The 12,730-nt window shown below is 32.8% G+C and overlaps 1 protein-coding gene across 2 annotated transcripts; it reads left to right on the top strand.

The window, feature by feature from the left end:
* The first annotated feature begins 2,318 nt into the window (after nucleotides 1-2,318).
* Nucleotides 2,319-9,215, top strand: LOC125833979 (RNA-binding protein 2). 2 transcript variants are annotated; one of them, XM_049513153.1, is made up of 6 exons: nucleotides 2,319-2,522; nucleotides 6,495-6,685; nucleotides 6,787-7,072; nucleotides 7,169-7,230; nucleotides 7,311-7,392; nucleotides 8,541-9,215. In XM_049513153.1, the coding sequence occupies exons 1-6, from the start codon at nucleotides 2,444-2,446 to the stop codon at nucleotides 8,645-8,647; spliced, it is 807 nt and encodes a 268-aa protein (XP_049369110.1). In that variant the 5' UTR covers nucleotides 2,319-2,443; the 3' UTR covers nucleotides 8,648-9,215. The 2 variants fall into 2 exon arrangements, with proteins under 2 accessions (XP_049369110.1, XP_049369111.1); XM_049513154.1 differs by having other exon boundaries at nucleotides 2,369-2,522; nucleotides 6,501-6,685; nucleotides 8,541-9,096.
* The last annotated feature ends 3,515 nt before the right edge of the window (nucleotides 9,216-12,730 follow it).

Raw genomic sequence — 12,730 nt, 5'->3', positions numbered from 1 at the left:
AATTCAATTTTTTTACCCACCCTCACCCCTACCCCTACCCTACCCCATCCCCTCCCAAAAAAATATTAAAATTATTTTTAAAAGATATTTCTAATTTCAATTTTTTATTTTTACCCCCACCAACTACCCTTGCCCCCCCCTCCCCCCTTATCAATTTTTTATTGTTTTTAAAAAATATTTTCAACTTCAAAATTTTATTTTTCACCCCTACACTCGATCCCCCCCAACCCACCCACCCCCTACTCACCACCCCTACCCAAAAAAAATAATTTAAGTTTGTTTTTAAAAAATATTTTCAATTTCAAAATTTCATTTTTTCACCCTACCTTGAACCCCCCTCACACACCTCCTACCCAAACCCCCCACCCACCCCACCCCTACCAGCCCCCCTCCCCAAAAAAAATAATTTAAGTTTGTTTTTAAAAAATATTTTCAACTTCAAAATTTCATTTTTTCACCCTACCCTTGACCCCCCCTCCCCCCCCCCCCCCCCAAAAAAAATTAAGTTTGCTTTTAAAAATATTTTCAATTTCAAAATTTCATTTTTTCACCCCTACCCTCGACCCCCCACCCACCCACCCCTACCAACCCCACCCCCCACCACCACCCCAAAAAATAATTTTAAGTTTGTTTTCAAAAATATTTTCAATTTCAAAATTTCATTTTTTTCACCCCCACCCCACCCACCCCCTACCAACACCCCCCACCACCCCACCCAACCCCTACCAGCACCACCCCGCCCCCCCAAAAAAAATAATTTAAGTTTGTTTTTAAAAAATATTTTCAACTTCAAAATTTCAATTTTTCACCCCTACCCTCAACCCACCCCCCACCCCCACCCCTTAAAAAATTTAAGTTTATTTTTAAAAAATATTTTCAACTTCAAAATTTTAATTTTTCACCCCTACCCTCAACCCCCCCCCCCACCCCACCCCCCAAAAAAATTAAGTTTGTTTTTAAAAAATATTTTCAATTTCAAAAATTATTTTCTACCCTAGTAAAAATAAAAGATATTTCTCAAAACAAAAAATTCATTTTCCGGAAAATATTTTCTACTCACCAACCAAACATGAGAAAATAAGTTAAAAATCAACTTGTTTTCCAGGAACACATTTTCTAGGAAAACATTTTCCTTCATACCAAACACACCCTTAGTTTAAAATATTGTATCTATTCACTTCAAGTTGTATCAACACTTTCTCCCATTCTTTTTTCAGATACAATGATTTTAGGGCAAGTCCGTCTATATTAGATACAACCTTCATTTGTAGGGATTAATAAAGTACTCAATTTTGTTGGGTACACTTTTCAATTTCACTGAAATATAGTAAAACAACACAATTTTTTTTTCCAAATACAACATTTGTTTGGAGAAATTAACAAAATACTCGATTTTGTTGGATACATTTTATCATTTTTGTTGGATACACTGATACAACCCAAAAAATTCATAAACAACTTCAAAAGTCACTTGAATTTCTATAAAGAATGTGTTCTTTTTTTTTAAAAAAAGAAGATAATAGCACAAATAACATATGCCTTTAAGACACGGATTATGAAAGAATTTAATGTTTGCATTCCTTTGTTAAATTCAATTAATACGTGATTTATTAGAGTAGCTTACAAGATAAAACTTTTGCTCCTATACAATAACTCGCAAGCTACAAAGGAGAGGTAACCCGCATTAGATAAGTCCGATGCGACGAGCTTGACTCAGAAGGTCAACCTCTTGCTTTCGTTGGCAAAGAATTTCAAACTTGAGGCCTCTAACACAAAAGTCTCAAGAATAAATCACTAGACCACTCCAAAAGGTATTCCCGATCCTTTATTTTGTAGCAATCCTTTCTTAAATTACAATACTATCATTAATCCCTCATACTTTTTGTGTGACATTCATACTAATAATTCATTTAATTATACGAATTAATATAATACTGTACTTCTTGTTCCACCCTACTTAGCACATTACTAATAAATATTTCTTTTTTTACCAAAAAAAGTATAAAATTCATTTATCTTGATTCATGTGATATATTTTACTTTTTGAGATTCAAATTATATAAAACTTTGATTAGTATTATTTTAAACATTTGTCGTAAGACAAGTCACAAATTTTAATACTTTTCTTATACGGAAAAGTTTCTGAATATCTAATTTTTTAAAATTGATCTAATACAATTCAACTCCGAATAAAAGTTAACAATAAGTTATTTTTTCCAAATATGAATAAATACGTGTCAGATAACTATTAGAGGTAGTATCATACAACATACACCTGATATACAAAACAATAAAGCCCTAAGCTTCTCCCCCAAAATTTGGTTTCGCAAATCAAAATCCTCAAAGATTCCTACTTAATTCCTTTATCCCTCTCTGTTTTTTACCAATTTTGTTTCATTTTTGGGTTGTGAATTGTTGTAGTAAGTGTAGAGAAGAAGAAAAGATGGGGGATGCTTATTGGAATCGTCAACCGCAGCTTCCTCAATCTGCTGGATTGCTCAAACGACCTCGCACTGAATATGGTATGACCATCTTTTATTTTTTGTTTAAACACTTTTTGTAGCTGATAATTGATTATGAGGCGAAATGATCTTTTTTCATGTTGCTTTGAAAATTGGCTTGTAATTATGGCTTAATTTGTGAGAAATTGTGGAACGCTGGAGCAATTTTTGTTTGGTTCAGTCATGGAGAACTACATTTTAGCCATTTGGAATAGTTCTAGCTGTAGATTGATGAGTGATGAGATTTTGAAGAAAGAGATACTCGTTGTAAGTTAGATGGAAATGTTTTGTAGCCTTGTAGGACGTATTAGGTTTTTATGAACTTTGGAGATAGTAGAGAAGCTAAGTTCAATTGAAACGAAAATAATGAATACATTTTTTTCCACATGTAAGTGAGTGGTGGATTCAGAATTTTCATTAAGAAGGTTTGAAATATGTAAATGTAGTGCCTAAAATTTGAACTTGAAATTTCAAGGTGAATTTTGAACCCCCTAAACCACCGAGAAAACCTCTACTCTAATGTTTAGGGTGAGCACCCTCCCACCTCCCTAGATCCGCCCCTGATGTAATTTTTGAATAGTGATGGCAATAGGGTGGGTGAAGCCTTGCCCTTCCCCGTTTCATAATTTTTTTGTATTTTAACCTGCTCTACCCTGCCCTATTTAGCCCCTCATTCAGTTTTTTTTTACTTTAATGTTTGCAACTGTGCACTTTTTTTTTCCTTCCTACAACCCAAATCATCTTAATTATTATTATCCAATGGTTTGGGGGTATTGCAAATGCAGTATGTTCTGAGATTTCATTTGTTCTTCCTACTTGATTTGAATTTGGTACATTCTTTACTTCTTTATCAAACGTTTAAATTCAAAGTAATTAATTAGTGTCCCAACTGGATGTTGAGACTACTGTTACTTGTAAGTTGTTTGAAATATTGCGAATCCACAACAAAATCTAAAAGAAACCCGTCCCACCCCCACCCCACAATAAAATTTCAAAATCTACAACCTGCCCCGCCCCTCCCTGCCCCACAAAAATCCAAATCCGTCCTGCCCCGCATAGCTCCAAACCTGCCCGCCCCGCAGCCGCCCCATTGCCATCCCTATTTCTGAATCCCCATGGGAGGTTTAGGCTGAAAAGTACACCCTTGTATTACTACAGTAAACAAAAAACATCCTTTAACTAATTCAAAAGTTGCAACAATCATACTTCTGTTTAGTTTTTGTCAAAAACTAACATCCAAATAAGTGACGGTCTCAGCCCCGATGACCCCCCCACCCCAAATATTTCTATTTCTATCCTATCTTATTGTCTTTAACCTTCAGCAGAACTTCTCTGTCATTTCGAAAAGCCTAGAGCTTTTGGGCAGAAAAACCATATGCTATAGCTCATAATCTCTCTTACCAATTGAAGAGCTATAGTTTTGACACGATTTGTCTTCTACCGTATATGTAGTAGTGCTTCACAAATCAAAGGCAAAAGCCAAATTCATAATCTTTCTCTATCCAACAGTGTTTTAATTGTGTAATATAATTGACGAATGCGATTAATTAATTTCTATTCTCTTCATCTTCTTCATCTTGAAAGAGGTAAGTATCTTTTTTAAGGAAACTACAGATAACCATACAATAACAAAGATCTGCTAAAATATTGTTAAAATGTCCTTACCTGTTAGATAAAATGATCCAAAGAGATTGAAAGTATTGGTACTGCACAAAATAATATAAAATTCACTAATTGTTTCCATTATAAATCATCATCACTTGTGTTGATTAAAATTTCTGGTAGCTTTTAAAGAAAAATGGATGAGAAAGAAAGAATAAATAAGCTATGTGCAGTATTTTTTTTTTTTAAGCAGGAAACTGAAGAAATAGTTCTACACAATTGTGCATAACTAAGTATTTATCTGATGAATTTCCTTCCGTTGTTGAAAAAAGAGAATATGAATGCTTTCACATGTAACTGAAGAAGGTGAATGATGATTGAGCGAGAGGGAAACAGATTGAGAAATTAAAGGAGAAAGAGATGTCATTTTTGGATATATCCTTAGTTTTTGACAGAAACTAAACAAAAGGATGATTGTTGCAACCTTTGAATTAGTTAAGCGATGTTTTTTGTTTACTATAGTAATACAAGGATGTACTTTAGGTTTGAGTCATAGTTTAAGGATGTTTTTAGCCTAAAACTCATCCCCATGGTATAAGGGGTTTCAAAATTGCATTTTTGTCACAAGTTTGAAAACTAGGTGTTGCATTCTTGCATTGTTGAATCCCTTTGTTAGGATTCCTAGCTCCGGCGCTGATGGAGATGGACGGATCGAAAACATCGAAGAGTCTAGTGGTGATGCCTTCTGGTAATAAATCTCCCTTTATGTAGTTTCTCTATGCATGTATTGAAATGCAAAAACATAGGGAGACGGGAGGTTTGTAGAGCAATTATCTTGGACATGGTAAGATTTGGCTCTTAAAAAGTGAGGTTAACCCTAATTTTTTGCCGAGGGGGCTCGGGTTAACACCCTCCCCTCCCCCCCCTCTCCAGATCTGCCGCTGATATAAGTTTTTGTATCCCCATGGCGTTAGGTTAGGGAATATTTAGATTTAGTAGTAAAGGGGTTTCAAAATTGCATTTTGTCACAAGTTTGAATAATAGGCGTTGCATTCTTTCATTTTTTGAATCCCTTTATTAGGATGCCTGGTTGAAAACATTGAAGAGTCTAGTGGTTTTCTTATGATGTTTCTGGTAATAAATCTCCTTTTATGTAGCTTCTCTGAGCATGTTTGAAACGCAAAAACATCAGGAGACTGGAGGTTTGTAGAGTATTATCTTGGAAATGGTAAAGTTTGGCTCTTAAAAAGTTGGGTTAATCAATTACTTAAGCTTTACAGCCAAATTAATCATGGTTTTATTGGTGGAGGTTTCTCAAGGAAACACAAAATTCGATTTGAGGCTGGAGTTAGTTTTAGAATTAGTAAGGACATGTCTTGAGTTTTGACCATCTATGATTCTATTCTAGGACTTTCATGTGTAGTTTGTGCATACAAATTTACAGTTATAGTTACATATGCTTAGGTAGCACGTGTTGTATAGCTACACTTTTTTTTCATCCAAAAGTAAGACTCCATTGCTTCTTTGAGATTCTGCCGCCCCATTTATAGACTTCTCACGATTCACTGAAATCAAGGACAAAAAACAGAGAAAGTAGAAGATAGGAAGATGGAAAACCGGATTGTTCTTGTGCCAAATGAAGAGGATTTTAGCTCCAAATTCAAAATTTGACCTCATGTGTTTCTTTTTCTTATCACTTGGTGGCGTGTTTCGATTGGTTTCAACCTTAACAAGCCCCTTTGACCTAATCACAAGCAACCCAATGAATTCTAATAAGTTGCTTTCTCCCTCTCCCAGTTCTTTGTACGATTATAGTGATGTTGGATCTTGTTGAGTAATGTTCTATCTAAAACAGAGTTCTACATCTTAGTTTTACTTCCTCTTCTCAATTTCTCATTACTGCAGAAGCCCCTTTCGAGAAAATGATTGGCCAATTTCATCTCATTCCTCTTTACCAGCTTATTGTGGAACTATTTGTGGTGTCAGAGTCAATGCTGGAACTGTATATGCATCCTCCCTGTATTAGTTCTACAATGGTTGCTAACTTATTATGGCACCAAGTCGCCAGTTCTACCTTCAGCTTGATGCTGATTTATGAAATTCGCCCTGTATTTTCATGTCACTGATGATTTTAGCTACGAGAGTTTCCATCAGCAATTGCCTTTTATATTCTGTACTTGTTCCCAGTGCCCTATATTCTTGCTTCAGTCTTACTGTGATTGCTGTGTATGCTGTGCTTTTATGTGCAAGTAGGTCATTTTGATCTTACCTATTGGCAAATGAAACTTTATCCTGTTTGAAGACAAAGTATATTCCATGCGAGTAACATTCTACACTCACTTTATTATCTGTTTCGAAAAGCATATGTGGTTTGACCATATTTCTTTGCAGTACCAGATTATCCACAATCTGGGATGCCATCAGCTCATGAAGTGCATCATTACTTAGGAAGGAATGATGATCGTGAAGGACCTCGAGTAGTGGACACACAATCAATCGGATCAGCATATGATCGTGGTGTACCTCAAGTAGTGGACACAGAGTCAATCGGATCAGCATATGATCGTTATCTCCAAAGTTCGGTAATCATTGAAGCTGACAGTGCTCCTACATTCCTCAGGCATGCTTGGATTTCGTGCTAATTTGGATTTTGTTTTTATTATTCTTCCTCCTTCTCCTGTAGCAACTTTCTTCTCTTCCAGTCGGAGAAGCTAATAACAACTACAAGGGGGTTGGATTAGTTAGAGCAGGTGGTGGTGGTGGTATACCTGCCCTTCCTGTTCGTGATCCGCTTCCATCAGCTCGTGGGCCAGAGCTAGCACCAAATGGAAGAGCTATGGTATTTAGTGGCCAACTGCCAGTCGAACCTATGCCGAGGCCTCGTGAAACACTATCTCTTCCTCCTGATGCTTCTAACACCCTCTACATAGAGGGACTTCCGTCAGACAGCTCCAGGAGAGAAGTAGCCCGTATCCTTTGAGATGTAATTTACTGAATCATTATTGGACAGTTCTTCTTAATTTCTGAATATATCTGTTACTTGTTCCCTAACTGCACTTAAAAAGACATTTTTCGTCCCTTTGTGGGCTACAAAGAAGTCAGACTTGTTAGAAAGGAATCAAAACATGTAAGTTGATGTTTATGCCTTTTCTATTAGTGTAGTATTTATCTACCAGGTGGTGTTTTGATAAAAACTTCATTTTGCAGCGTGGTGGAGATCCTATTATCCTTTGCTTTGTGGATTTCGTAGATCCAGCGTGTGCAGCTACTGCTTTAAGTGCATTGCAAGGTGAGTATTTTCTAAATTATAATAATCCACTGTCCAACTTCCGTTATCGACTTGTTATCTCAGCTGCAGTGATCTGATCTATGATGTTCACTCAGTGTATGTGGATGTTGAGTGAGTGTTTTCTAAGTGCCATTCTCTCACTTTGCTTTTTCAATCTACAGATCTTGGCAGTTCATTTTGTTTCAGATACATGAGTGCTCTAGTTGTGATTCTTCATTCCTTTTACATCGTTAAATTGTGGGGTAATCTGTGGAGTAAAATCCACTTGCTTTATATGCTATCTTCCCTTAGATGTGTATATCCATTGATGACCTCTCCTCTTTGTGCACGTGCAAAGCCCTATGGGCAATGCACCTCAGGGAAGAAGCACTGCCTTCTTTGACTTTAGTCTGTAGTCCTTTTCTTTTGATCTGTCCATTTCCTTCACCCATTTCTTGTGTAAAATACCGTACCTATATTTCAAATAAAATATATCCAAATCTATAAAGAAATTTTACTGTAGTTCCACTTATTACTCCTAAAGATCCAGATTTACTTGTAGGACTGCTGTTAGGTCTGCCATTCAAGAACGATGTCGCTTATATTTTACATAATTAGTGTGATGATACTTGCTGTCCAATCATTTAATTAGAGGATGGGGTTAATCTCTAGCTGCTGCTGTGATAATTGACATGTTCTTGCTTGCTTCATTCAGTTTAAATATCTAATGTTCCACATTATCTTGTGATACTTGCATTCTGGGTCCTTTATTTGTATGACATACTGCGGTGGCAAATTCTCATTCTTCTATTTTGGTTAACTATTTTTTCACATGATTATATGACACTACTTGCATTCTAGATTCATAGGACATGCATACCTTCTATCTACTGCTGTGGCATGGTGTCCTCTTTCCTTTGGTTTCTTGTTATTTGCTCTTGTACTCTGTTACCCACCATTATGAAAATCTTCTCATATTTCTTGTTATGATTGATCTGTTTTTTCATGCTTCTCTGGACTTGCAGATGCATATTTTCGTTCTGTCTATGAGGCCAACTCACGTGTGCAAAATAACTAAAAAATACAACTTTTTGGATTTTACTACCATCATCTATGAGGTTTCTTGTGGAATAATCTTACCAGTGGTCTCTGCTGTTGAATTTTGCCAGGTTACAAAATGGATGAACATGACCATGATTCTGCTTACTTGAGGTTGCAGTTCTCAAAGTTTCCAGGTCCGAGGTCTGGTGGCTCGGGAAGTCGTGGGAAGCGATAAATAACATCCACCAGCTTCTTATTTACATATTGCTCTGTCTGAATTTACTTATGTAGTATGTAGTGTTTCTGGAATGTGCAATTCACAATTGGCTCAACAGTTGGCGCTAGCCATGGCTACAGTAACATGCTGGCTGTTGGTTTTTGAAGCGGGAATTTTCCGCTTCAACAGACCTTTAAAGCCAGTGAAACTTTGTTTCTGAGATGGTACAACTTGATAGGCAGATGCAGGTTGTCGTACTAGACTTCTAGTTGTCTGAAGAAATGTTTCTAATTTTATTTTAGACAGTGGAATTTTTGTAAGTAATATGGAACTAAGTGTGGGAAATGGGATAGTTTGGGTTGATTCAAGTGAGTTGAATCAATAGATTGGTTATTTCCGTCTTCTGCACAAGTTGAAGCTAAAATGGGTGGGAGTCTAACGAGCCTGTTTGGATGGCTTGTTTCAAGTGGTTTTACGTCAAAATAGGTTTTAAGCATTTTTGGAGTGTTTGTATAAATTAAAAATGTGCTTATGACCACTTGTTATTAAGCCCAAAAGACAATAATATGCAAAAAGTTATATGTTAGAGAGCTTAACTTATAATATTTGGCTTATAAGTCAGAAGCAATATGTCCATTCAAATAGGCTCTTATGATTGTTGTCTTTTTGTACTTTTTAAAAAACATTTAGTCGAGGGTTTATAACCTCACTTTTTGGGACTACATCGGATATGCTGTTATTTTCATACGTTAATTTAGATTATATATTTTGCCTAAATCAGTTCAATATTAATATGCATAAAAATGTATTTGAGTTAATGAATGTACAAATGTTAAGCTGCCCAACTTTTGACAAGTTTGGTGGCTTGTAGGTTTTTTTTTAATCTTTATTTGGGTTCAAATAGAAAAATGTTGTAATCAAGAATGAAATAATTTTCAAAGAACAAAATCACGGGATAAATGGCGTAGAGATCTGAAAGGGTGATTTGTGGCAGACAAGGTCAAATTAGGAAAATGAATTAGATGTGAATGATGTTAGGCTTCTTTCCTTTTTTTTGTTTTGTTTTGTTTTGTTATGTTTGATTGAGCTTTTGTTGGCTAATTTTTTTTAAAATAAAATGGCTACCAGGCCATCAAAAAGTTGCTTTAAAAAAGGGAATTTTTTTTAAATGTCAATATTTTGACATTTAATAGATTTTCTTAGCCATACTTTTAATATTTATCTAAAATGTCAATATTTTAGTTTGTTATGTATTTGATTTATGTATTTTTTTATTTGTTTGATTTTCAAGATTACAATTATTTAAAAGGAGAAAATTAAGGGAGATAATATTTTTAAAAAAAGGAACATATCACTTAAAATTCTCATCAGTTAGAATTTTTTTTAAAAAAAATCCTTTTTCATTCGATTGGATCAACTTTCCTTTTTATTATGTTTTCATTATAATTGTATACCAATAATTTTACATGTTATGTGCTCACTTTACCATTCAAATTAAAACTATTTTTTTTTACTTTCATAGATAAAACTACAAATTATATTTCAGTGATCAAAATTGTATTACATGATGCCAAATATATTTTTCTTTTATTTGTATTACAAAAATATTACTGATTGTATCTCAATCTAATCTAATAATTACATATGAATATGGTTTATGAAAGGATACAAGATTCTGGAAAAAGAAATAGCATACATGGTGGAAATAATACAATTTGTTGAGGAAGGATATAATATTCTAAAAAAATAAATACAAATTGACTATGAAAGAAATAGGGATACAAGATTCTAGAAAACAAATAGCATACATAGTGAAAATAATATAATTTGTTGAGGAATGATACAATATTCTAAGAAAAAATACAAATTGACTGTTAAAGAATAGGATACATCTATGCTTAAGAAATACAAATTCATTTGACATACTTATTTGAATGACTACAAACTAAAAAAGAAATACAATGTTCTTAATAAAAATACAAATGATGAGTAAAACAAAAATTAATATGAATACTATTCTGGTATGAATACAATTTTGCAACCTTCTTCTCTGACTCTCTCTTTCTTCTTCGTCTGCTATGTTCCTTTTTTCTGATTTTTTTTCACCAAACCCAAATCTAAATTTATATTCACTTGTGCATTAGTAACCCCATAAGCAAAATTTGAAATTATTAACTATGAATATATGAAAAAAAATCAAACAATATATTATGTATAAATGCTAATTTAGATTACTACAAATTACAATCTACTAAATCTCAAATATGAAAATAAAATCACAAAAAAATCGAACAGTAGTGTTTAAAATACTAAAAATCCGAAATGCATAAGTATTTGATGAGTATGTTAACAAACTCACATAAAAATCGAAAAAATGACGAAAAATCCGTAATACATACAATCCAAAATTCAACATTATTTGTGATTTTGAAAACAAAATCTCATGAAATCTCGCAAAATAAATGATGACTTCAAAAATACCTTTATCAATTGATTTCTTGAATTAATTGATAGATATGAACAAATTGGTATGAACTTGAATAATTAGTTCTTATTCAACAATGAGGGAGAGAATAATGGTGAAAATTTGATGAAATAGAAAAAAAAATAAGAAAACGTGAATGATGAGACAATGGTGAAAACTGAAAAGTTGGTGAAAGAGAAAAAAAAATAGAAAACGTGAAAGATGGAAAATAAATTTAATGATATTAAAGCTAAGGAAGAAGTGTAAATGGATAGTGAATGTATTTCATGTTGGACAGTTTTGAGAAATAAACGGAAAGACAAATAATAGTATATGATACAAATTATTTTTTAAAATATTGACATTTTGACATTTTAAATAATTATTTTAATGTGTAGATATTTTTACTAATTAAGTTAGGGATTGTGACTAGTTTGCTAATTTTCCCATAATTTTTTTTTCCAAAGAATATAGGAAGGATTATCTTTTATTTCTTCCATTTAGCTCCATTGTTTTTGTCATGAATTATCTTCAAATTTTATTAATAATATATGGTTTAACCACACAAATAAAATAAAATAACTTTTTTTATTATATACAATCCAGATCATGGGTTCAAAAATTGGTCTAACTAGCTTCACAAATTAAAATCTTAGGTTAGTTGATATTCTAGTAGTTTCGAATGTAACATTTTTTTGGATCTAGCACATATATAAATAGAGTAGACGAGCAAACGAGGATAAATTAGTCTTTTAAATTCTACACCAAATAATTTTGTGGAAAAAACATAATTTTTCACTATATTATATATTTAGCGGAAATAATGAATATAGGTATGTATAACCAACATCTATACTTATTGGGATATAAATTAAACTTGAGAATAGTCTTGTCATTTTATTATTTTCCACATACCTGAGTCTATTTGAGTGGAATTCTCTATATCATCCCTATTTTATCCCTTCCGCACATAACATACTTCTTTTCTATCGATTGTTTTATTGGAAGAGCTTTCTAAGATCCACATAAATAAAATAATTATTTTATTATACTACTTTTTTAATATATTAATTTCACAAATTTGATATATTGAAAAATAATTATAGTTATAATAAGGATAAATTAAATATCAAATTATTTTTTGATTTTTCAATCAAACAAATAAAAAAGATTAATTTAGTTTAATGACCAAGTGAACAAACCAAGTATCATTTTTATTTTATTAGAATCATTCTTTCCCCTCTATTTAAACTCCGTTAAAAGAATTTTGGAAGACACCCGTTAAGACTCAATTAAAGCATTAATATTACAACTTAATAATGTATTATAATAATTAAGAAAAAAATGCCATAAAAAAACTTTGCCTACTTTTGTTTTAAAGACACTATTCCAAATATTTTTTGGTTAAATATTAAAATGATTTTTTAAAAAAATACTTAAATGGAAAAAATAAATGTATAATTAATTATTTTTTCTTACTATTTTATTATTATTAATAAAGTATTATGAGTAAGTGTAACTCAAAATAAATTATAAATATAAAATTAATGTTTTTTGGCCCGTGCACAACATGGGCTATCCGTAACCAATAAAATTATAAAAGGAAAATTATATAACTATGCTAACATTTAGTAGTT

This window comes from Solanum verrucosum, unplaced genomic scaffold (genome assembly GCF_900185275.1).
Source record: "Solanum verrucosum unplaced genomic scaffold, falcon-dt-bn FXZP01000108.1, whole genome shotgun sequence".
NCBI classification, from domain to species: Eukaryota; Viridiplantae; Streptophyta; class Magnoliopsida; order Solanales; family Solanaceae; genus Solanum; species Solanum verrucosum.
Note: the sequence above shows the minus strand (reverse complement) of the source record. Positions and strands in the feature narration are given on the sequence as shown.

Bases quoted from the DNA above. Each gene is read 5' to 3' on its own strand.
- LOC125833979 (XM_049513153.1), top strand. From the start codon at position 2,444: ATGGGGGATGCTTATTGGAATCGTCAACCGCAGCTTCCTCAATCTGCT. The intron at 7,231-7,310 runs GTAAGTTGATGT...TTCATTTTGCAG, and splicing joins TTAGAAAGGAATCAAAACAT to CGTGGTGGAGATCCTATTAT. The intron at 7,393-8,540 runs GTGAGTATTTTC...GAATTTTGCCAG, and splicing joins TGCTTTAAGTGCATTGCAAG to GTTACAAAATGGATGAACAT.